Source organism: Oncorhynchus masou, chromosome 5 (genome assembly GCF_036934945.1).
Source record: "Oncorhynchus masou masou isolate Uvic2021 chromosome 5, UVic_Omas_1.1, whole genome shotgun sequence".
Taxonomy (NCBI): domain Eukaryota; kingdom Metazoa; phylum Chordata; class Actinopteri; order Salmoniformes; family Salmonidae; genus Oncorhynchus; species Oncorhynchus masou.
The window spans coordinates 18,617,448-18,642,924 of record NC_088216.1 but is presented as its reverse complement, the minus strand read 5'-3'; the positions used below and the strand labels follow the sequence as shown (position 1 = coordinate 18,642,924).

Sequence of the window (25,477 nt, the reverse complement as noted above, 5' to 3'; positions counted from 1 at the left end):
CAGCAGGACTTGGACTCGAACGTCTCCCGAACTTCTTGGGCCGTCGACGAGCGTTGAGGATGGATGCAACTTGTGATAACAAGTGAAAAGAAGAATCCAGAATCACTAGGGGAAGTAGGGAGTCTGCTGCTACGCTGTCCTTCCTTTCCTTTTCTCTCGCAGAAGAGAAGACTAACTTTTTCAAAGACCGTTTTCTGGGCCACAGGCCGACTTGTTTAAAGGACTTGTTTTTGCTTCCGGTAACACCGAAGAAAAAACAGAGTCGCGCTCTCTCGCCCTCTTCTCTCCCTCTCGCTCTCTCTCACTTTTTTTGGAAGCAGAATTTTTAAAGTAAAATGGGTCTTTGAGAGAGTTGGCACATCTCCCTGCGCTATAATGGTACGTGCTATGTAAATTAATATCATCACTGGAGAAAGCCTTTCAAAGCATTGCCATATTATTTCTAAGGTTGATATGTAGAATACCTTTACACTTTAACAATATGTTATAATTATGTTACAATTCATTTAAGAGGGGAATTATTTGATTCACGTCAGTCAAAATCTACATCTCAGTCAAAAGAGGAGTATTTGTTATTGATTAGACTAATAACTTTAGTGCCTACCGGTGTATTATTGTATCATTTAAGTAATATTATTTTATTTCGTGTGTGACTGTGTGACACTTAACGGTCAAAAGTGAAGCACCACAATGCAAGCAAAGCTCACCTGTATCCCCGATGCTAGCTATAATTGTCTAGACAAGTGGTAACTCCTCCGTTTTGTTGCTGTGATGTGTCTGACTATCATAAACAGCTTATTATCCCACATTAATTTTCTCACACTCTTTTTATTTAAACCACGAATTTTAATTAAATGTAGGCCTGTTATTATTTATATTATAATTTATTATAATACATTATTTTACATTTATTATAACATTTATAATATTTTGCCTATATGCCTATTATTTATTATTATCGAAGTCAAAATAAATATGAGGCTATATAAAAAAATTCAAAAAACATTGAGAACAAAAATAGTCGTCTGAATATAAAACCCATGTGACGACGAAGTGGCGGGATGCTGGGTCTATTCTGCGGTGGTTAGCCTACATCAAAAAGAACACCCAACGACGACAGCATGTTTTATCGTTCTAAGAGAGCAGTTTGACAGGCCAGAATATGGGACAGTGCGGGTGGTTCTTGTGTGTCGGAGACCAAATGTTCAACCTTTTAGAAGCTTCATTGTCTGGGGTGCATCTCTTTCAAATCAAATAAATGTGTATTTGGTTGTGTATGTATACACAGATTAGCAGATGTTAAAGCAAGTGCAGCGAAATGCTTTTGTTCCTAGCTCCAGCAGTGCAGTGAATGTCTAACAGTACAATAGGCCTACTAATACACAAATAATCCCGATCTCTTTCTCCTACTTGCGGAATTGTCTTTTTTTCCCCTGTAGCCTGTCGGTTGTATTTTCATCAATGGGTCGGCTAATTGAGTTGCGTAGTTGATGACACTTCATATAGGCTCCCGAAAAGGGAGGGGGAAGCGGGAATAGATTTCCCCTCAGTATTGGTGTGTTTATAGTTCAGAGGCCCGTAAAACCATCCAATGGATATCAGACTTTTTTGTTGTTGCCAGAAGCATGTGGTTACCTTACCACAAGCTATAATAATATGCTAATAATAACTAGAATAATATATGATATGAAATACAATTTAAATGAATAATCTAAATGAATAATATAGCCTAAAATATATAGCACATAACATACATTGTGTGTACAAAACATTGCGGATGCCTGTTCTTTCCTTGACAGACTGAGCAGGTGAATCCAGGGAAAACTATGATTCCTTATTGATGTCACCTGTTAAATCCAATCAGTGTAGATGAAGGGGAGGAGACAGGTTAAAGAAGGATTTTTAAGCCTTGAGACAATTGAGACATGGATTGTGTGTGTACCATTCAGAGGGCGAATGGGCAAGACAAAATATTTAAGTGTCTTTGAACGGGGTACTGTATGGTAGTAGGTGCCAGGCACACTGGTTTGAGTGTGTCAAGAACTGCAACGCTGCTGGGTTTTTCACACAACAGTTTCCTGTGTGTGTCAAGAATGGTCCACCACCCAAAGGACATCCAGACAATTTGACACAACTGTGGGAAGGATTGGAGTCAACATGGGCCAGCATCCCTGTGGAACGCTTTTGACACCTTGTAGAGTCCATGCCCCGACGAATTGAGGCTGGTCTGAAGGCAAAAGGGGGTGCAACTCAATATTAGGAAGGTGTTCCTCTCCTTAACTCTGACTGTCCCTAACCGCATTGGATTACCATTGTAATCTCTGTATCATAACTCTTCCTTCATATATGATTTGATATGTAAAGGGACAGATGCATTACACTTTTGATAGTTCTGTGTAGTTTTTAAATGCATTATCTGGTTTGTATACACTCAGTGTATATAGAAAAGACATTATTATTCAAGAGGTCACTAATAATAATATATTTAAGTCCATAGTTAACATTAATTAAAAAATGCCATTTTCTGTGTATTATTCAGGCAGCATCAGTAATAATACACTGTAACCTACACTCCAGTCACATTAGGAGTTACATTAGTGTAGTCCTAGGCCTTTTCTTGAAGCCTGCTTTCTGAGGCAAACACCCACCTCTGAAATGTACTACTTGATAGGGTGTGTGGTGTGTGTCTGATGTGATTATTCAATCTACACAGCCCGTCAGTCTGACTGGCTCTCATCTGCACACATGGAATCTCACATCACTGACTCTCAAACGTACAAACATAACATGATCCATTAACAGGTTATACTGTAGGGCTGTGACAGTCATGGCATTTTGGATGATGGTAATTGGCCAGTCAAATGACTGCTGTCACCGTAATAACCGTTCAAATAGCCCCATACCAGCAAAGAGGAGCAAAACAGGAAGTAAATATCTGTGCTAAAATATGCGGTGTGATTTGTTGATTCAACTCAACTGAAATGACAAAAAATGCACTCCATTTCATGAGCCACATCAGTTAACATAATTTGATTGAACATTCTACATTACCATAGAAATTATTGAGTGTACCCATGAGTTTGACAGTCAAATTGCCAGTGTTAAGAGTTTCCAAGCCTGTTCTATTCATTCTGTTTCTATATGCTGCTGCTGCATTGTGGAGACCGTTGCCTAGGCAACCGAGACTAGTTTGCTTGTTTCAGCAAGGAGCAACAACGTTTCATCATGTTAAGAGTCCATGTTAAGCCCAAAACAGACTCAACTGCATGAATTCCCGGCCTTCCCGTCTTCAGTCAGCTGTTCGTTACGCTTATGACGGTTATTTTACTTTCATGAGGGGTCTTCATCCATAACCATATGGTAGTTGTGCAGGCACTACGTTATAGGTGACTTAGTAAATATTGTAGAGCAGCATTTCTCAAACTCGATCCTCGGGACCCCAAAAGTGCACCCTCGGGGTTCCGATGACAGAGTGAGGAAACCCTGCTATAGAAGGACAGGGACGTAAAAACAAGTTCCTGGGAGATAGAAAAGTTGATCCTAACAAATGGTTGGTTCATGCATCAGTGAACACGATAATACAACACAAAACATCATTACCAGCATTGACAAGCTTTCCTGTAGTCTATGTTGTGGTTATCATTAGCCTCTGATTTGAACTTTGAGCTGTCTCGTCTGTCAAGTGCATTATTGTAATTGGTGAGTTGGCAAAGGGGCGTAAACCTCGACATCACATCATCACCATGACATTTGACTGATTTGAATATCTGGATTCTATTTCTATGGGCTCACCGTGTGTTACCGTTATATGCCCCATTGAAACGTGTGTTACCGTTATATGCCCCATTGAAACGTGTGTTACCGTTATATGCCCCATTGAAACGTGTGTTACCGTTATATGCCCCATTGAAACGTGTGTTACCGTTATATGCCCCATTGAAACGTGTGTTACCGTTATATGCCCCATTGAAACGTGTGTTACCGTTATATGCCCCATTGAAATATGACCCATTGAAACGTGTGTTCCGTTATGCCCCATTGAAACGTGTGTTCCGTTATATGCCCCATTGAAACGTGTGTTCCGTTATATGCCCCATTGAAACGTGTGTTCCGTTATATGCCCCATTGAAACGTGTGTTCCGTTATATGCCCCATTGAAACGTGTGTTCCGTTATATGCCCCATTGAAACGTGTGTTCCGTTATATGCCCCATTGTTATATGCCCCATTGATTGAAAAACGTGTGTTCCGTTATATGCCCCATTGAAATGTGTGTTACCGTTTATATGCCCCATTGAAACCCATTGCCCCAAAACGTGTGTTCCGTTATATGCCCCATGAAACGTGCCCCATTGAAACGTGAAATGTGTGTTCCGTTATATGCCCCATTGAAACGTGTGTTATTGTTATGTGCCCCATTGAAACGTGTGTTCCGTTATGTGCCCCATTGAAACGCTTGTGTTTTGTAATCTAATGCGTTGTGGTAAACTCTCCCTGTGTTAGAGCTCAGAAGCAAATTACTCCCCATGATCAGCCTATTGTGGGAAACAATGAGGTTATTGTAACCAGGAGAAACATTATTGTTGAGTACACATACCACAGTGTGGTTTCACGTTGTTAGAGAGTGTGGTTTCACTAGTAAGTTACCACACTGTGGTTTCATGTTGTTAGAGAGTGTGGTTTCACTAGTAAGTTACCCCACTGTGGTTTCACGTTGTTAGAGAGTGTGGTTTCACTAGTAAGTTACCCCACTGTGGTTTCACGTTGTTAGTGTGGTTTCACTAGTAAGTTACCACACTGTGGTTTCACGTTGTTAGAGAGTGTGGTTTCACTAGTAAGTTACCCCACTGTGGTTTCACGTTGTTAGAGAGTGTGGTTTCACTAGTAAGTTAACCCACTGTGGTTTCACGTTGTTAGTGTGGTTTCACTAGTAAGTTACCACACTGTGGTTTCACGTTGTTAGAGAGTGTGGTTTCACTAGTAAGTTACCACACTGTGGTTTCACGTTGTAAGAGAGTGTGGTTTCACTAGTAAGTTACCACACTGTGGTTTCACGTTGTAAGAGAGTGTGGTTTCACTAGTAAGTTACCACACTGTGGTTTCATGTTGTAAGAGAGTGTGGTTTCACTAGTAAGAGTATCTCTGTAAAGACAGATATGTAGATCCAGAGTTAATGTGTCACATACATTAATACCACCCTTCTACTGTGTAACTAGGTGTATAGTGTTGGCCTATAGGGATCTCCCTCACTACTGTGTAACTAAATGTATAGAGTTGGCCTATAGGGATCTCCCTCACTACTGTGTAACTAGGTGTATAGTGTTGGCCTATAGAGATCTCCCTCACTACTGTGTAACTAGGTGTATAGTGTTGGCCTATAGGGATCTCCCTCACTACTGTGTAACTAGGTGTATAGTGTTGGCCTCTAGGGATCTCCCTCACTACTGTGCAACTAAATATATAGTGTTGGCCTCTAGGGATCTCCCTCACTACTGTGTAACTAGGTGTATAGTGTTGGCCTATAGGGATCTCCCTCACTACTGTGTAACTAGGTGTATAGTGTTGGCCTATAGAGATCTCCCTCACTACTGTGTAACTAGGTGTATAGTGTTGGCCTATAGGGATCTCCCTCACTACTGTGTAACTAGGTGTATAGTGTTGGCCTATAGAGATCTCCCTCACTACTGTGTAACTAGGTGAATAGTGTTGGCCTATAGAGATCTCCCTCACTACTGTGTAACTAGGTGTATAGTGTTGGCCTATAGGGATCTCCCTCACTACTGTGTAACTAGGTGTATAGTGTTGGCCTATAGGGATCTCCCTCACTACTGTGTAACTAGGTGTATAGTGTTGGCCTATAGGGATCTCCCTCACTACTGTGTAACTAGGTGTATAGTGTTGGCCTATAGGGATCTCCCTCACTACTGTGTAACTAGGTGTATAGTGTTGGCCTATAGGGATCTCCCTCACTACTGTGTAACTAGGTGTATAGTGTTGGCCTATAGGGATCTCCCTCACTACTGTGTAACTAGGTGTATAGTGTTGGCCTATAGGGATCTCCCTCACTACTGTGTAACTAGGTGTATAGTGTTGGCCTATAGGGATCTCCCTCACTACTGTGCAACTAAATATATAGTGTTGGCCTATAGAGATCTCCCTCACTACTGTGTAACTAGGTGTATAGTGTTGGCCTATAGAGATCTCCCTCACTACTGTGCAACTAGGTGTATAGTGTTGGCCTATAGAGATCTCCCTCACTACTGTGTAACTAGGTGTATAGTGTTGGCCTCTAGGGATCTCCCTCACTACTGTGCAACTAAATATATAGTGTTGGCCTCTACTCCCTCACTACTGTGTAACTAGGTGTATAGTGTTGGCCTCTAGGGATCTCCCTCACTACTGTGTAACTAGGTGTATAGTGTTGGCCTATAGGGATCTCCCTCACTACTGTGCAACTAAATATATAGTGTTGGCCTATAGAGATCTCCCTCACTACTGTGCAACTAGGTGTATAGTGTTGGCCTATAGGGATCTCCCTCACTACTGTGTAACTAGGTGTATAGTGTTGGCCTCTAGGGATCTCCCTCACTACTGTGCAACTAAATATATAGTGTTGGCCTCTAGGGATCTCCCTCACTACTGTGTAACTAGGTGTATAGTGTTGGCCTCTAGGGATCTCCCTCACTACTGTGTAACTAGGTGTATAGTGTTGGCCTATAGGGATCTCCCTCACTACTGTGTAACTAGGTGTATAGTGTTGGCCTCTAGGGATCTCCCTCACTACTGTGTAACTAGGTGTATAGTGTTGGCCTATAGGGATCTCCCTCACTACTGTGTAACTAGGTGTATAGTGTTGGCCTATAGGGATCTCCCTCACTACTGTGTAACTAGGTGTATAGTGTTGGCCTATAGAGATCTCCCTCACTACTGTGTAACTAGGTGTATAGTGTTGGCCTCTAGGGATCTCCCTCACTACTGTGCAACTAAATATATAGTGTTGGCCTATAGGGATCTCCCTCACTACTGTGCAACTAGGTGTATAGTGTTGGCCTATAGGGATCTCCCTCACTACTGTGCAACTAGGTGTATAGTGTTGGCCTATAGAGATCTCCCTCACTACTGTGCAACTAGGTGTATAGTGTTGGCCTATAGAGATCTCCCTCACTACTGTGTAACTAGGTGTATAGTGTTGGCCTATAGAGATCTCCCTCACTACTGTGCAACTAAATATATAGTGTTGGCCTATAGAGATCTCCCTCATTACTGTGTAACTAGGTGTATAGTGTTGGCCTATAGGGATCTCCCTCACTACTGTGTAACTAGGTGTATAGTGTTGGCCTATAGAGATCTCCCTCACTACTGTGTAACTAGGTGTATAGTGTTGGCCTATAGGGATCTCCCTCACTACTGTGTAACTAGGTGTATAGTGTTGGCCTCTATGGATCTCCCTCACTACTGTGTAACTAGGTGTATAGTGTTGGCCTATAGGGATCTCCCTCACTACTGTGTAACTAGGTGTATAGTGTTGGCCTATAGGGATCTCCCTCACTACTGTGTAACTAGGTGTATAGTGTTGGCCTATAGAGATCTCCCTCACTACTGTGTAACTAGGTGTATAGTGTTGGCCTATAGGGATCTCCCTCACTACTGTGTAACTAGGTGTATAGTGTTGGCCTATAGGGATCTCCCTCACTACTGTGTAACTAGGTGTATAGTGTTGGCCTATAGGGATCTCCCTCACTACTGTGTAACTAGGTGTATAGTGTTGGCCTATAGAGATCTCCCTCACTACTGTGTAACTAGGTGTATAGTGTTGGCCTATAGGGATCTCCCTCACTACTGTGTAACTAGGTGTATAGTGTTGGCCTATAGGGATCTCCCTCACTACTGTGTAACTAAATATATAGTGTTGGCCTATAGGGATCTCCCTCACTACTGTGTAACTAGGTGTATAGTGTTGGCCTCTAGGGATCTCCCTCACTACTGTGTAACTAGGTGTATAGTGTTGGCCTATAGAGATCTCCCTCACTACTGTGTAACTAGGTGTATAGTGTTGGCCTATAGGGATCTCCCTCACTACTGTGTAACTAGGTGTATAGTGTTGGCCTATAGGGATCTCCCTCACTACTGTGTAACTAGGTGTATAGTGTTGGCTTATAGAGATCTCCCTCACTACTGTGTAACTAGGTGTATAGTGTTGGCCTATAGGGATCTCCCTCACTACTGTGTAACTAGGTGTATAGTGTTGGCCTATAGAGATCTCCCTCACTACTGTGTAACTAGGTGTATAGTGTTGGCCTATAGGGATCTCCCTCACTACTGTGTAACTAGGTGTATAGTGTTGGCCTATAGGATCTCCCTCACTACTGTGTAACTAGGTGTATAGTGTTGGCCTATAGGGATCTCCCTCACTACTGTGTAACTAGGTGTATAGTGTTGGCCTATAGAGATCTCCCTCACTACTGTGTAACTAGGTGTATAGTGTTGGCCTATAGAGATCTCCCTCACTACTGTGTAACTAGGTGTATAGTGTTGGCCTATAGGGATCTCCCTCACTACTGTGTAACTAGGTGTATAGTGTTGGCCTATAGGGATCTCCCTCACTACTGTGTAACTAGGTGTATAGTGTTGGCCTATAGGGATCTCCCTCACTACTGTGTAACTAGGTGTATAGTGTTGGCCTCTAGGGATCTCCCTCACTACTGTGTAACTAGGTGTATAGTGTTGGCCTATAGGGATCTCCCTCACTACTGTGTAACTAGGTGTATAGTGTTGGCCTATAGGGATCTCCCTCACTACTGTGTAATTAGGTGTATAGTGTTGGCCTCTAGGGATCTCCCTACTGTGTAACTAGGTGTATAGTGTTGGCCTATAGGGATCTCCCTCACTACTGTGTAACTAGGTGTATAGTGTTGGCCTATAGGGATCTCCCTCACTACTGTGTAACTAGGTGTATAGTGTTGGCCTATAGGGATCTCCCTCACTACTGTGTAACTAGGTGTATAGTGTTGGCCTATAGGGATCTCCCTCACTACTGTGTAACTAGGTGTATAGTGTTGGCCTATAGGGATCTCCCTCACTACTGTGTAACTAGGTGTATAGTGTTGGCCTATAGGGATCTCCCTCACTACTGTGCAACTAAATATATAGTGTTGGCCTATAGAGATCTCCCTCACTACTGTGTAACTAGGTGTATAGTGTTGGCCTATAGAGATCTCCCTCACTACTGTGCAACTAGGTGTATAGTGTTGGCCTATAGAGATCTCCCTCACTACTGTGTAACTAGGTGTATAGTGTTGGCCTATAGGGATCTCCCTCACTACTGTGTAACTAGGTGTATAGTGTTGGCCTATAGGGATCTCCCTCACTACTGTGCAACTAAATGTATAGAGTTGGCCTATAGGGATCTCCCTCACTACTGTGTAACTAGGTGTATAGTGTTGGCCTATAGGGATCTCCCTCACTACTGTGTAACTAGGTGTATAGTGTTGGCCTATAGGGATCTCCCTCACTACTGTGTAACTAGGTGTATAGTGTTGGCCTATAGGGATCTCCCTCACTACTGTGTAACTAGGTGTATAGTGTTGGCCTATAGGGATCTCCCTCACTACTGTGTAACTAGGTGTATAGTGTTGGCCTATAGGGATCTCCCTCACTACTGTGTAACTAGGTGTACTGCCTATAGGGATCTCCCTCACTACTGTGTAACTAGGTGTATAGTGTTGGCCTCTAGGGATCTCCCTCACTACTGTGTAACTAGGTGTATAGTGTTGGCCTCTAGGGATCTCCCTCACTACTGTGTAACTAGGTGTATAGTGTTGGCCTATAGGGATCTCCCTCACTACTGTGTAACTAGGTGTATAGTGTTGGCTTATAGAGATCTCCCTCACTACTGTGTAACTAGGTGTATAGTGTTGGTCTATAGGGATCTCCCTCACTACTGTGTAACTAGGTGTATAGTGTTGGCCTATAGGGATCTCCCTCACTACTGTGTAACTAGGTGTATAGTGTTGGCCTATAGGGATCTCCCTCACTACTGTGTAACTAGGTGTATAGTGTTGGCCTATAGGGATCTCCCTCACTACTGTGTAACTAGGTGTATAGTGTTGGCCTATAGGGATCTCCCTCACTACTGTGTAACTAGGTGTATAGTGTTGGCCTATAGGGATCCCTCACTACTGTGTAACTAGGTGTATAGTGTTGGCCTATAGAGATCTCCCTCACTACTGTGTAACTAGGTGTATAGTGTTGGCCTATAGGGATCTCCCTCACTACTGTGTAACTAGGTGTATAGTGTTGGCCTATAGGGATCTCCCTCACTACTGTGTAACTAGGTGTATAGTGTTGGCCTATAGGGATCTCCCTCACTACATAGTGCTGGAGATACTGTAAATATTGTGGGTTATGCAGGGTTTTGTTCCAGCCCACTTACTCACCTATGCTGGGCTGAAGTTGGAGACATGTGAAGGGAACAAGGACAGAAAGAAAGGAACATCTTCCTGGGATGAAACACACCTACAATATATCTGGTATAAATACAATATATCTTTATTGATACAGTACAGCCCTGGTATAAATACAATATATCTTTATTGATACAGTACAGCCCTGGTATAAATACATTATATCTTTATTGATACAGTACAGCCCTGGTATAAATACATTATATCTTTATTGATACAGTACAGCCCTGGTATAAATACAATATATCTTTATTGAATCAGTACAGCCCTGGTATAAATACAATATATCTTTATTGATACAGTACAGCCCTGGTATAAATACAATATATCTTTATTGATACAGTACAGCCCTGGTATAAATACAATATATCTTTATTGATACAGTACAGCCCTGGTATAAATACAATATATCTTTATTGATACAGTACAGCCCTGGTATAAATACAATATATCTTTATTGATACAGTACAGCCCTGGTATAAATACAATATATCTTTATTGATACAGTACAGCCCTGGTATAAATACAATATATCTTTATTGATACAATACAGCCCTGGTATAAATACAATATATCTTTATTGATACAATACAGCCCTGGTATAAATACAATATATCTTTATTGATACAGTACAGCCCTGGTATAAATACAATATATCTTTATTGATACAATACAGCCCTGGTATAAATACAATATATCTTTATTGATACAATACAGCCCTGGTATAAATACAATATATCTTTATTGATACAGTACAGCCCTGGTATAAATACAATATATCTTTATTGATACAGTACAGCCCTGGTATAAATACAATATATCTTTATTGATTCAATACAGTCTGGTATAAATACAATATATATTTTTTAATACAATACAGCCCTGGTATAAATACAATATATTTTTATTTATACAATACAGCCCTGGTATAAATACAATATATCTTTATTTATACAATACAGCCCTGGTATAAATACAATATATATTTTTTGATACAATATAGTCTGGTATAAATACAATATATATTTATTAATACAATACAGCCCTGGTATAAATACAACATATATTATTGATACAACACAGCCTTGGTATAAATACAACATATATTATTGATACAATTCAGCCCTGGTATAGATACAATATATATTTATTGATACAATACAGCCCTGGTATAAATACAATGTATCTTTATTCAATACAATACAGCCCTGGTATAGATACAATATGTCTTTATTGATACAATACAGCCCTGGTATAAATACAATGTATCTTTATTCAATACAATACAGCCCTGGTATAAATACAATATGTCTTTATTGATACAATACAGCCCTGGTATAAATACAATATGTCTTTATTGATACAATACAGCCCTGGTATAGAAACAATACATCTTTATTGATACTATAGAGCCCCACATTAGAGGTGTCATAATACCCATTAAACTTAGCGGTCAAACATGGAAATGGTTCCAATCCTTTTTCCACCATAAATTTTTCCCATAAGAGACTTCATAAACACTTAAAATAAGGGCTGTGTTTCGTGTAGGCTTACCCTGGCGTGACATTTTGATAACCATGTAAATCTCTCTCGGACAAGGTGACTTTTATCAATATATTCATCTCTATTTACTCTCAGATTACAAAATGCTGATTAGTATCAAAGTCGACATCAAGGAAAACTACCAATCCATGCAAGCCCCTGCACATCATCTCTAGCTGACACCTTTGCTAACAGTTATTGTGTCAATTTAAAACTTGCACAAGACAGATCACAGAATTTCCCATTTAAAGAAATGTAGCCAGGTTTTATGGCTATTATGACTCATACTGTGGTACTCGATACAGACCTAGTATAAATACAATGCATGTTTATTGATACAATTACAGCCCTGTGCTGGAAGTTAGCTATTTGTTCCGTGGTGACGTTTCCTTTAGGGACAAATCTATGATCAGCTTTCCCTCCCCCAATCCTAACCTTAACCATTAGTGGCGGAAACGCTAAACTGATCTAAGATCAGCGTCTAGGCCGTGGGAACTTCACCCTACACCGAACTACCTGTCTTGTCTAATATTTGTCACCATGCCAGGTTTATAGTGCATCTCTAGGGCGTGGTGGTGTACACTAAGTCTGTCCCGCAGCCATGCAGTTCTGTATGAACTTGTTCACCCTGTCCTGTCTGCCTTGAACTCTTAGGATGTGAGGGGTTTTCTACCCTATGTCTGTCAGTCGGTTAGTCTGGGTAATTGCTGGCCTGGGCTGGTCTCCATTGTCAATGCTTTATTCATTCAGCCTCCCACACACAGTCAGTCACACACACCACTCACACTTGTTGTGGGTAACGGTACTTGTCGTGGCCACACAACACACATCCGCGTGTGCACGCACGCACGCACGCACGCACGCACGCACGCACACACACACACACACACACACACACACACACACACACACACACACACACACACACACACACACACACACACACACACACACACACACACACACACACACACACACACACACAGCTATGTCTTACTATACTTGTGTGGACCAACAATTGATTCCCATTCAAAATGTGAACCTTATCCCCTAAACCTAACCTTAACTCCTAACCCTAAACCTAACCACTAACCCTAATTCTTACTCAAACCTTAATCCTAACCCACATTTTGTTTTACAAGTGACGACTGGCAAAATGTCCTCACTTCTCAAAAATGTAGGTAGTTCACTATTCTTTTGAAGACTTCTGGTACTCACAAGTATAGTAAACGTGTACACACACACACATCATGAATTGACACCGAAGTGAAGTCAGACATTTTGTAAAGGAGTTTTCTACCCACCTACAGAATGTGTGTACTACATGTTGCTCTAACCACAGTTTACTGTTGTGTAAACCTGCTATGCTATTTAGCAGAAAACAACATTCAGCACCACTCTGTCTTGGCTTCAACATCTGAACCCATTAAACTAATGTTAAACCCCCTAAAAGTGAACTGAAATAATTAGCACAGGCCCCATATCCATTCCAAAACCACACACACACACACACACACACACACACACACACACACACACACACACACACACACACACACACACACACACACACACACACACACACACACAACCAGTACTCACCCCCTCCTCCCTCCTCTTTCTCTGTTTTTCTTTTGTCCTCATCCCTCCCTCCTCCTCCCTTCCTCCCTCCTCCTCCCTTACTCCCCCTCCCTCCTCCCTGCCTCCTGCCTCCCTTCCTTCCTCCCTCCACCTCCTCCCTCCCTTCTTCCCTCCTCCTCCCTTATTCCCTCCTCCTCCCTTATTCCCTCCTCCTCCCTTACTTACCTTCTCCCTACCTCCCTCCTCACCCCCCTGAGATAGCGGTGTGAAAAATCAATTTTTTTCAACGTTTTCTCCCTGAGGTGGCTCTGGCAGGGATTCACATGCCTTTCATACACCCCCCCCCACACACACACACACACACACACACACACACACGCAGACACACACACACACTGGAACAGACCGGTTTCGGCCCAGCCTTTGATGTGCTTGCCATCTCATGCAGGTTGGCTTCCTTGGTTTATTGGTGTCTGTGCATACGGCTGTGTGTGTGTGTGTGTGTGTGTGTGTGTGTGTGTGTGTGTGTGTGTGTGTGTGTGTGTGTGTGTGTGTGTGTGTGTGTGTGTGTGTGCGTGTGCGTGCGTGCGTGCGTGCGTGCGTGCGTGGCTCTGTGTGTGTTTATTTGGCATCATATCCCGGCCACCAAATTCATAATAATAAATAAAAACAATAATTCTGATAATAATTACTGGTTGTTAAAGAGAGAAACTGACAACGGTTGGATAGTTGTGATGATTGTTCTGCAGCCAGAATAACTGGTTTGGGAGAGCAGCATCTTTCAGGTGTGGTGTGTACTGTGCTGGGCAGCATGTGTGTGAACATGGAAGAGGATGTGCGGGTTTGTGGCTGTGTGTGCACGGGCACGTGTGTGTGTGTGGCCATTTGTGTAATTATTGATACGGTTCCAATAATTCACTTTTAAACTGAACTATCTGAGGATCAATCCCAAGGCTCAATGGAGGTGTGTGTGTGTGGCCATTTGTGTAATTATTGATACGGTTCCAATAATTCACTTTTAAACTGAACTATCTGAGGATCAATCCCAAGGCTCAATGGAGGTGTGTGTGTGTGAGAGAGAGAGAGGTTGTGTGTGTGTGAGAGAGAGACTGTGTGTGTGTGAGAGAGAGATTGTGTGTGTGTGAGAGAGATTGTGTGTGTGTGAGAGAGAGATTGTGTGTGTGTGAGAGAGAGATTGTGTGTGTGTGATTGTGGTTATTAGTGTGTTCCAGTACAGGTTTTTGGAGATCTCACCTCCAGTTGGGCCATATGGTCCACAATACATCCCCACAAAGAATCTCTCTTTTGTTAGTTTTACCAAGCCGGATGGCGATTTATTTAACCAACTGGATCTTCCCACAAAAGCATCCATCCTATATCCATCTCACGTCTTTGATATCAGATGGTTAAAAAAAAAAGTCTCAATTAACACATTTGCATTGGGTTGGTGTTGGTGATCCACTTCCAAACAGGTCAGAGACTCTGTTTGCGTCCCAAGTGGCACCCTGTTCCCTTTATAGTGCACTACATTTGACCGGGGTCCATAGGGGTCCTGGTCAGAAGTAGTGCACCTTAAAGGGAGTAGGGTTCCATTTGGGACGAGGCCTCCGTTTCCAACGCCTTGGTCTCTTCCCTCTAAAATGTTAATTAGCCTGTGCTTTGAGATATTTCCGCTCAGGGCTGGCCATATGGACCAAGCATATGTTCTGTATATACAGTACAATATATCATTCATACATGGCTCAGGGATGAACAGTGATAAGAGGAGATAGATTTGGGACAGAACCGAAGGGGGGTTGGTTCAGTACAAAGGGAGACAGTATGTTGTGGGGTCTGTGTTATCCCTCCCTTGACAGGTGGAGAGCATGGTATTGCTTCACCTTTATTCTACTGTGTAATGACAAGGTTTTCATGTGTTCCCCAATAGAAGGACGAGAAGGGTTTTCCTGTTGCAATCATTCTCCATCCAACTGCAGAACACCATCTTTCACCAGGCCTAGTAGCTTCCTCACACACACACACACGCACACGCACGCACGCACGCACGCACACACACACGCAAACACACACACATGCAAGCACACACACACACAGTAAATGAGTCAGCAGCCAATTGGACCAGCCCATGTGCCCAGTGCCAACACGTAGCATTTTGTGTCTGGGCTTAGCCAATCAGAACAACTGACACTGTCTCTACCCGGGACGTCCAATCACAGAGGGCCTGTGCACCTGGTGATGCATTAGGGGCCGGTTACAGTGTTAACAGTGGGCTTCAGATCAGACAGTCAGACCCCCAGACACACACACACACACACACACACACACACACACACACACACACACACACACACACACACACACACACACACACACACACACACACACACACACACACACAGGTGCTGTGGCTAAGGTCCATGAGGAACACAGGCCAATAAGACCTGCTATCTAACACGTGTCCTGGCACTGGACTGGGTGGCAGCATCCCTTTCCCATCATGCATTGTGTTATCAGTGGGCCGCCTCTCCCTCCTTCTCCCTCTCCTTCTTATCCCAGCTCAGTGGTCTCCGCTCTCACTCCCTCTCCCCCCTCTCTCTCTCCCCTTCTCTCTCAACAATGAGAACAGTGTGCCCACATTAAAAACGAGGGCCTCACCGTAAAAATAAGTTTATGTGCTAATAAAGATGATTAGAAATCACACAAGCCGCAAGAAATGAAAAAAACGTTGTGGGCTCAGATTATACCTCCAAAAAATGTAAGTAGGAGATAGAGATTGAAAGAGAATATTTACATGTTAGTAGACGGTCTTATGCAGAGGAACTTACAGGCACAATTAGGGTTAAGTGCCTTGCTCAAGGGCACATCTAAATATTTTTTTACCTAGTTGGCTCGGGGATTGGAACCAGCAACCTTTTGTTTACTGGCCCAACCAGTAGGCTACCTGCCACCTAGCAAGAAGGAGAGCGAAGGAGGAATAGAGAGAGGGAAGGGCGAGAGAGGGAAAGGCAAGAGAGGGAATGGAGAGAGAGAGGAAAGGAGAGAGAGGGAATGGAGAGAGAGGGAATGGAGAGAGAGGGAATGGAGAGAGAGGGAATGGAGAGAGAGGGAATGGAGAGAGAGGGAAAGGAGAGAGAGGGAATGGAGAGAGAGGGAGAGGCGAGAGAGGGAATGGAGAGAGAACGTTCATTCCGAGTGGAGGGATATGAATAGCCTTTGTTTTCACCACAACTCAGGGTTGTGTGGTCTGCCAACGTCTGGCTCTTATTATGGGCTTTGTGTCGGCACTGCAAGTGGTGCGCACGTGTGTGTGTGTGTGTGTGTGTGTGTGTGTGTTTAGTGTCAGAGGGCATGTACAAATGCATATATCAAATCAAATCAAATCAAATTTATTTATATAGCCCTTCGTACATCAGCTGATATCTCGAAGTGCTGTACAGAAACCCAGCCTAAAACCCCAAACAGCAAGCAATGCAGGTGTAGAAGCACGGTGGTTAGGAAAAACTCCCTAGAAAGGCCAAAACCTAGGAAGAAACCTAGAGAGGAACCAGGCTATGTGGGGGGGCCAGTCCTCTTCCAGGTGTGCCGGGTAGAGATTATAACAGAACATGGCCAAGATGTTCAAATGTTCATAAATGACTAGCATGGTCGAATAATAATAAGGTAGAACAGTTGAAACTGTTCAATATATGTGTTAGTGATTATGTTTGCACTCGTGTGCTTATATTATATAAATATAATCTCAGTCTACCAGGTAGGCTGTGGATATATACAAGGGGGGGTGGAGAACAGGTTGGCAACAATGTGTGTGTTTCTTTCTCCTGGTCTATCTGGGAAAGTTGTGAAATTGAAATAGGATTTCACAGAACTGTGCGGCTAGCTACCTGGCTGTGGGATTTGGTCTCCAGCTAAACTAAGTGGAGTGGAGTGGGTTAGCCTGATCCAATCAACCACAGCAGAACTGGAAAGAAATGGAGCTATATCTCACACACACATACTGGAGCACACACACACACATACTGGAGCACGCACAGACACACACACACACACACACACACACACACACACACACACACACACACACACACACACACACACATACTGGAGCACGCACACACACACACACACACACACACACACACACACACACACACACACACAAACAAACAAAACAGGCCCTTGCCAGAGCCTTCCCTTCCTTTAGAATACAAATTAAGCTTCTCTGAATACAGACTATATTACACTTCCCCTCTGAGTACAGAATAGTTAGTACACTTCCCCTCTGAATACAGAATAGTTAGTACACTTCCCCTCTGAATACAGACTAGTTAGTACACTTCCCCTCTGAATACAGACTAGTTAGTACACTTCCCCTCTGAATACATAATAGTTAGTACACTTCCCCTCTGAATACAGACTAGTTAGTACACTTCCCCTCTGAGTACAGACAAGTTAGTACACTTCCCCTCTGAATACAGACTAGTTAGTACACTTCCCCTCTGAGTACAGACAAGTTAGTACACTTCCCCTCTGAATACAGAATAGTTAGTACACTTCCCCTCTGAATACAGACTAGTTAGTACACTTCCCCTCTGAATACAGACTAGTTAGTACACTTCCCCTCTGAATACATAATAGTTAGTACACCTCCCCTCTGAATACATAATAGTTAATACACTTCCCCTCTGAATACAGACTAGTTAGTACACTTCCCCTCTGAATACATAATAGTTAGTACACCTCCCCTCTGAATACATAATAGTTAATACACTTCCCCTCTGAATACAGACTAGTTAGTACATCTCCCCTCTGAACACAGACTAATACAGACTACTGCATGCAAACTGTCATTTCCGTGTGGGAATTGGAAATGAACACAGGTGTAGTTTTCTTTTCCATTGAAGAAAGCAAATCTCTAGTCTTGTCTTGGGGTCTATGGGGTAACATTCAAATGTAAACAAATGATGTGATTTGTGCCAACAACGTGGCCAAGGTGAACAAAGAAAAGAATCAACTATCTGTGTGCAGGTTTGCTTTTTGGGAACCCTGCTGTAGGGGATAATATTAAAATGTAATCAAAGCTCTGATCGGTGCCAACCTCATGGTGAGCAAGGTGAACAATAGGATAATTAGCTGCCTGTTCATAATCTGTGGTTGTTCTTTAATTGTGTCTTGTGTTCTGTATGTTAATTTGTTAATCTATAATCAAAATGGGAGAAAACAAATATGTGAGGAACAGAATGTTTCAGTAGTAAAACAGAAAGGCGTTCTCTGTAGTACCAAATCCTTGAGAAGCGGCTGCTTTTCCCAGAATTATTCAGGCTGCTTAACGATAAGGCTTCAACTACTTGTAATGTAATTCACTAATACACCACTGCAATTTAGGCCTTTAAATGTGATGTGTGTGTTGTTATGTTATGTTGTGTTATGTTATGTACATAAATCCAATCAGCGATGAATGAATGAATTATTGCGTTTCAGGCCACTGACACGTACCTGGTGAATGAAGACCCTTCGAGAGGCCCCGGGATGCCCGAGTGTTTTCTCGTGTCTGATTCCTACAGGGTACGTACACACACACACACACACACACACACACACAATATCTCCCTACTACCAGTTACCTTCACTACAACTGTCACTACACTATAGTTTTTTTTTATTTTTTTGTTTTTTTAACCAGGGCCCAGAATATATACAGTATATTTATCAAAATATGAATGTATATTTATCAAAATATAAATATATCAGGGCATTCACACACACATACTGAGTGAAAACGTCCATAACAGGTTCAGCATTCAAAACATATAATGCGCATATTCATGTTTATTTATATACATATCGTACTTACTATTCACAGAACTGTACACTGTTTTCCCTTCTGTTACTTCTTTACTGTGACAGTCTGAGCCTTGTATATCCACATGTACACACCTGGGACTATTGTACATGTCTGCATGTGTAATGTCTCTGCACAGTAACAGAGACATGACTGTTTATGTCCTCGCTACATTCCCTCTGCTTTTCTTTCTGAAGGTCTCTGACTCCAGCCACCTGTCTGGCACATTGAGCGTGCTAATGATTTTATCAATATGCTACATCACTTTCCAGTATGTAATAGCCAAGCCACAGGCGATGGTAAACAGCAAGTATGCATAGTGCCGTACTCCTTCAGTGTGTAGAAAGAAGAAACGGCAAGGCCCTAACACACACACACCAACCAACCAACCGCGAGGCACTAAATATCGTTAGATGACATATGGTTTTCCCATGTGTTTTTTAATGGCAGATTTAGCCTGTGGGTTTGGGAGTTTGAGGTAACTTACTAATGGTCAAAACTGGTTGTTTGATGCATGGGAGTTTGTGTGTGTGTGTGTGTGTGTGTGTGTGTGTGTGTGTGTGTGTGTGTGTGTGTGTGTGTGTGTGTGTGTGTGTGTGTGTGTGTGTGTGTGTGTGTGTGTGTGTGTGTGTGTGTGTGTGTGTGTGTGTGTGTGTGTGTGTGTGCGTGCGTGTGTTTGTGGGAGTTTGCATTGTGGGGAGAATGGAATCAGAATTCAGAATTCCCTTCATTTTGGGGCTCTAGAACTCCTGGGTTGTTAGTGGTTGTGGTGAGAGGATCTGTTAAGACAACAACCTGTGATGAATACAGAGATTGTCTTTGTCCCAAATGGGAACCTATCCCCTACACAGTGCACTACTTTTGTCCAGAACCCTATGGGCCCTGGTCTAAAGTAGTGCACTATATAGGGAATAGGGTGTCATTTGGGTCACCGCCAGAGAGAGGGATTGAGACAGCCAAGGAGAGAGGGAAAGAGTGAGAGCCAGAGAGAGAGAGGGAGATGGAGAGCGAGAGAGAGAGAGAGGAGAGCAGAGAGAGAGAAGAGAGATGGAGAGCAAGAGAGAGAGAGAGAGAGAGGGAGATGGAGAGCCAGAGAGGGAGATGGAGATAGAGAGAGAGCCAGAGCACAAAGACTAGGAGTTGTTGGGCCTGTGCCGCAGGGTGTGGTGAGGAGAGGGGGATTTGGAATTGGATCCCCCTCTTTCTGATTTCCCCTCACTTTTTCTCTCTCTGATTCTCTCAATCTGTATTTCTGCCTCTTCTGCTCTCTTTAATTGGCCACAAAGTGTGGTGTAGCATAGTGTGTGTAGGTGTGTGTGTGTATGAATGCGAGCGTGCATATGTCCATGCTCTCTGTTGTGTGTGTGTTCTGTAGGGGCTGCATTGCATTCCTAATGCACAGTGCTGCATGGGGCTGAGGTCTCGTAAATCTACAGGGCTTCAACGGCTCCCAAAAACTCAGCTTGGCGCTCGTGCTCCGGGGTGACTTCAAACCCTCCAAACCCCCCCCCACCCCCCCCCCACACACACACACACACACAGACAGATAGGCAGACAGACAGACAGACAGACAGATAGGCAGACAGACAGACAGACAGACAGACAGACAGACAGACAGACAGACAGACAGACAGACAGACAGACAGACAGACAGACAGACAGACAGACAGACAGACAGACAGACAGACAAATTGAACACATTCTCCAACCTCACCTCAAGGGTGAATTGGCGGGATGCAGGAGAAGCAGTGTGATTGACAGGGTGTGTGTGTGTGTGCATCATATGCTCTCCCTGCAGCTATACATACAGAACGTGAGGTTGACCCGAGATGATCAACCAGCTGAACATTGACCAGGGTGTTTAAGGATAAGCCAGCCAGTCAGCCAGTCAGCCAGCCAGCCAGTCGTTGATTAAAAACAGAACTATGTTCTCTTCAGACAACACAAGTCCAATTGTGGCTGACTCTTACTTTCTATTAGCCTGTAGATGACTATAACAGATGGCTGGGGTTAAAGAGGTTTGGTGTTCTTTCTGTAGTACTGTGGTTAGGTCCCCTTATACATATATACAGTAATAGGATATTTCACTGATGCTTTTATACAAAGTGACTTACAGATGTCGGATCTTATATTGATCACTCTTTTGTTCCTGATAATCTTGTACTGTGACAATATAGGTCGAATTAAGATCTTACATCTGTACATACATATACCCACTACCAGAAGAATAAATGGTAGGCTTACGTAATGTTGAGTGTCTCTGGTAGTTGTGAGATGTGTGGTTTGTAAGTGCTGGCCACCCCTGTTTGATTGGAATAGTGGTGCCGTCTATACCCTATTGTTCAAGTGGGCTACACTTTATATTACTATGTGTGTGAGAAAGGTGTTCAAATGCCTGTCACACACACACACACACACACACACACACACACACACACACACACACACACACACACACACACACACACACACACTCAAATGCATTAATAATGGGTAATGTGCATGACTATGATGAGTGAGGGACCCTGTAATTTGACCAACCTGTCTTTAACAGGCAGTGAAATACCAATTGACAACTTTAAAACATGATGGCAAGTAAGGGCTTGGCAGTTGGCACGATCAGGGTTAGTAGCTGTTTCAACGTTATAATTGCGGTCAATGTTGGTTGGTGTTTTAAGTTTGATGTTGCCTCTATCCAACTCCCAACATGATCACATCTTTATAAAGCGCCACGATTTACATCTGAATATTTGATAGGGAAATAGAGGGAGAGAGAAGGGGGGAGTGTGTGTCAGAAAGAGTTCACAAACTTTCCCCCAAAGTTTGTGTAGGCTTTCACTTTCAGCTCGAGGCGGGGTTAGTGGTACAGCATAGAGTGAGCGCGAGGGGCACAGCGGAGCGTTTTGCAATGCAGTACCACATGCAGCGGACTTCCAACTTCTATCCAACTTGAATAAGATTCCACTTTATGAACTCTAAAATAACCATGTACTCCCCTTACTGCTTGACACAGGTAAAAACTCTACTTTTCTTTGGTATCCTGGCTCCACTTTAGCTCTCCGGATGTTGTTGGTTTTTAATGTTGTCGTTGTCCATGTACGGTGCCGCTAGTCAATAATTTGGTTTTAGGGACCTTTTCGCGATCCGCTCGTTTCAGGTGGTGTGTTCGGCTTCTCTCCGCTCTCTGTCCCTCTTCCCCTTTGATGGCATCTCTCCAACAGGCTTTCTTGTGCGTTTCATTACACATGGTTAGAAGAGAAAATGGCGCTTCTCCTGAATCTATTTTATATCAAAAGGAGGGGAGAGAAGTGCTCAGGAGGGAACGGGGCTCGTGCTATTCCTACATTTGTCGCCTGTTATGCTGTCCTATAGCTATTTAAAAACACAACAATTACACAACCATGTCAACTAAGTAAAAGAACCAACATTGAATGTATTAGTTTTCGAATGCTTTTCCGTGGAAATGAACGATTTTTCTAACTTTGTTACGATAGTTGTGGTGGCTATGGAGGTGTCTGAGCGACTGTCACTGTGCTTGTCATTCAACCCACACGACAGCTGTAGCCGGGCTCTCAGCTTTAGGCTTCTGTTCTGTTGTCACATGCAAATGTCCGTATAGAGTTAGTTGAAATATAGTTTAACATTTCCAATCGATAAATGTAGTTTTTACGATGATAAGGGTAGAAGGAAAGGTGTATTATTTCGGAGGACGGCGGGAATGAATTCCCGTTTTCCCTCAGCATTGGGTTGTGTTGGGGTCACAATATTGTCACGCGTATACTTATAGATCCCTTGTATGTAATCGAGTATGGAGAATGTTATCGGCCTGTAGTTTTCTTTAATTTGACACACAACTGAAGCGACCTCACAGGCCTAGACGAAGGGAGAAATATGCCATTAAACTATTGAGGACTTTATAGGCCTTTGACATTTGACAGTATAGGCCAGATGAGTACATTTGTAAAGGTTGATTGTTTTATTTGAGTTGATATTCGCTTGTTGAACGAGATACCTTTACGGCAGAATACGGGTGAATACATGGGCCCTACGGGTGAATACATGGGCCTACGGGTGAATACATGGGCCTACATGAGGGAGTGTTGGTTTTGATATTCCTTTTGGGGTTATTGTGGACGGCAAAGGCAAGAAATTAAATGGCAATGCCGTTGTGCGTAATTTTAATGTGGTATTTATAGGCCTAACATTGAGGCTTTTCCCTCGGTTGGTTTGGAATTCGGATATGTGTTGACAGTGGTTGGAGAATCAGGTATTGTAGGCTACATTTAACAATTATATACTGATACAACATGTAGTATTTTAGAAATAAAAAATATGTCACACAAGGAAGCGATTTTGGATCATATGCTTTGGCTGATGTGTTTATGCACCTGAAACAGTTTTGCTGCTGACAAGTCATATGAAGGCCTATTTACCTAAATAGAAAATTACTAATCTAAGTGACTGGTTAATTTATTTCAGATGAAAATCTTAAAATTAGGTCACAGTGCAATTTACTGGCCCGTTTCACTGGAATCCGTTTCGTAGTCTCATGACAGCAGGCCTATGCTGCTTATATGCATATGAAATAACAACAGGACAAATATGATTTTATTAATTTACTTTATAAAACATGTAACATGTGATTAAGACTTTGGATGTGTATATTTGGACTTCACTGTAGCCGTCTGAGAAAGGGCGTTTGAGCGCGCACGGAGCGGTGCGAATTTCACCTATAACTGAGAAGTGCAGGGCAGGACCGGCAGGACCGAACTTGTTTGCCCCTTGAAGCTCGACGGAAGTAGCTTACAGACAGACAGTGGGCCTATTATACACTTAGATTTGAATATCGCCTTAAATGTCACAATCTCAGCACTCGTTTCACTATTTTCCTTTGTCTGGTGGTCCCATAGGCAGTAAACTTTAGGGCTTCCTCTTCTAAAAATACATGACTATTATAACGTTGTTTTTTTTTCAGTGTGCGTCTTGATGTTCTATTTTGTTTAGTCTTTTACCATTATTATTGTATGCTAAAATATAGCCTGTATAGCCGTGCAGTAGATCTATAGGTCACGGGGCCTTAACTCCTTTTCTCAGTATAGCCTATATGCCTTACTAGTGGCTGAGGTTGAATTGTACATTTTGTAATGGCATCTCTGACTTAATTTTAATAGGATAATTCACACAATGAATATTATTTTACCAACACGCAAGTGCTTAAACGCATAATAGTCCATTTGCAAGTGTTTTTCGAAGTTCCATGAATTAATGAATGCCCTTCGTTATTTTAATTGGACTTAATAGCCTACTTTAACCATACAATCGGATGTGTTGTTGTCACTGTAATTTCTATTCTCTTTCTGTAACAAGTGTTCAGTTTTAGAATTAGGCCTAAGGAACAGTAACCACATGTTTGGCTGGGGAGAAATGTAGGCCCTCTCGGTCAGCTCTTTGTAGTAGACACAGAACACAGTCAACGCTTCAGCTAAAATCACTGTGGAAGAAATGTCAGTCTTAAAGAAACGTATTTCTTATAGAAAATCATAAACAGTATTAATTATTTCTTTAAAGATAGATATTGTCATATTGGTCAGCTGGGGTCAATGTAATTTAGCTTGTAAGAGTTCAGACTTGGCATTATTTAATTTGTTTATGTTTTATTTTCCTATACATTTATTCAGGGCACTTCTTTCAAAAACTGCATATTTAGTTTAGATATATTTCCAAGCCAAGTGCATATGGGGTTGAGCTCCGCGCGCATCATGTTTCTCTTTCTTTCCATTAATTAAAATTAATTGGCTTCAGATCCGCCTACATGAGCCGAGCAGCACGGCGAGCGCGTGCATTATGCCCATATGCGCGTGCATGCTGCCCATATGCGCAATACATATTGATCTTGTTAAGCTTCTGTGAGCTGATTTGTTTTCCTCGCGACTGATAGATTTTTCACCAGTAATTGATTTGTCAGCGTTATAATGATCTGATTTAATTTAAATCTGGTAGCATATTCAGTTTTTGCATTATAAAAAGGCAGTCAAGAGTTGCTTGGCCTCAAG

At 42.5% G+C, this 25,477-nt stretch overlaps 1 protein-coding gene across 15 annotated transcripts in view; it reads left to right on the top strand.

The window, feature by feature from the left end:
* Positions 1-233: 233 nt before the first annotated feature.
* LOC135535741 (nuclear factor 1 X-type-like) overlaps positions 234-25,477 on the top strand; it is a 152,355-nt gene continuing 127,111 nt past the window's right edge. For 14 of the 15 annotated variants that reach the window (XM_064962261.1, XM_064962223.1, XM_064962198.1 and 11 more), the window contains exons 1-2: positions 234-378; positions 19,064-19,147. In XM_064962261.1, the coding sequence (XP_064818333.1) occupies positions 376-378; positions 19,064-19,147 (87 nt within the window). In that variant the 5' untranslated portion in view covers positions 234-375. Of the gene's footprint in view, positions 379-19,063; positions 19,148-22,249; positions 22,438-25,477 lie in introns of those variants that run through there. The other variant, XM_064962189.1, reaches the window with a different exon arrangement.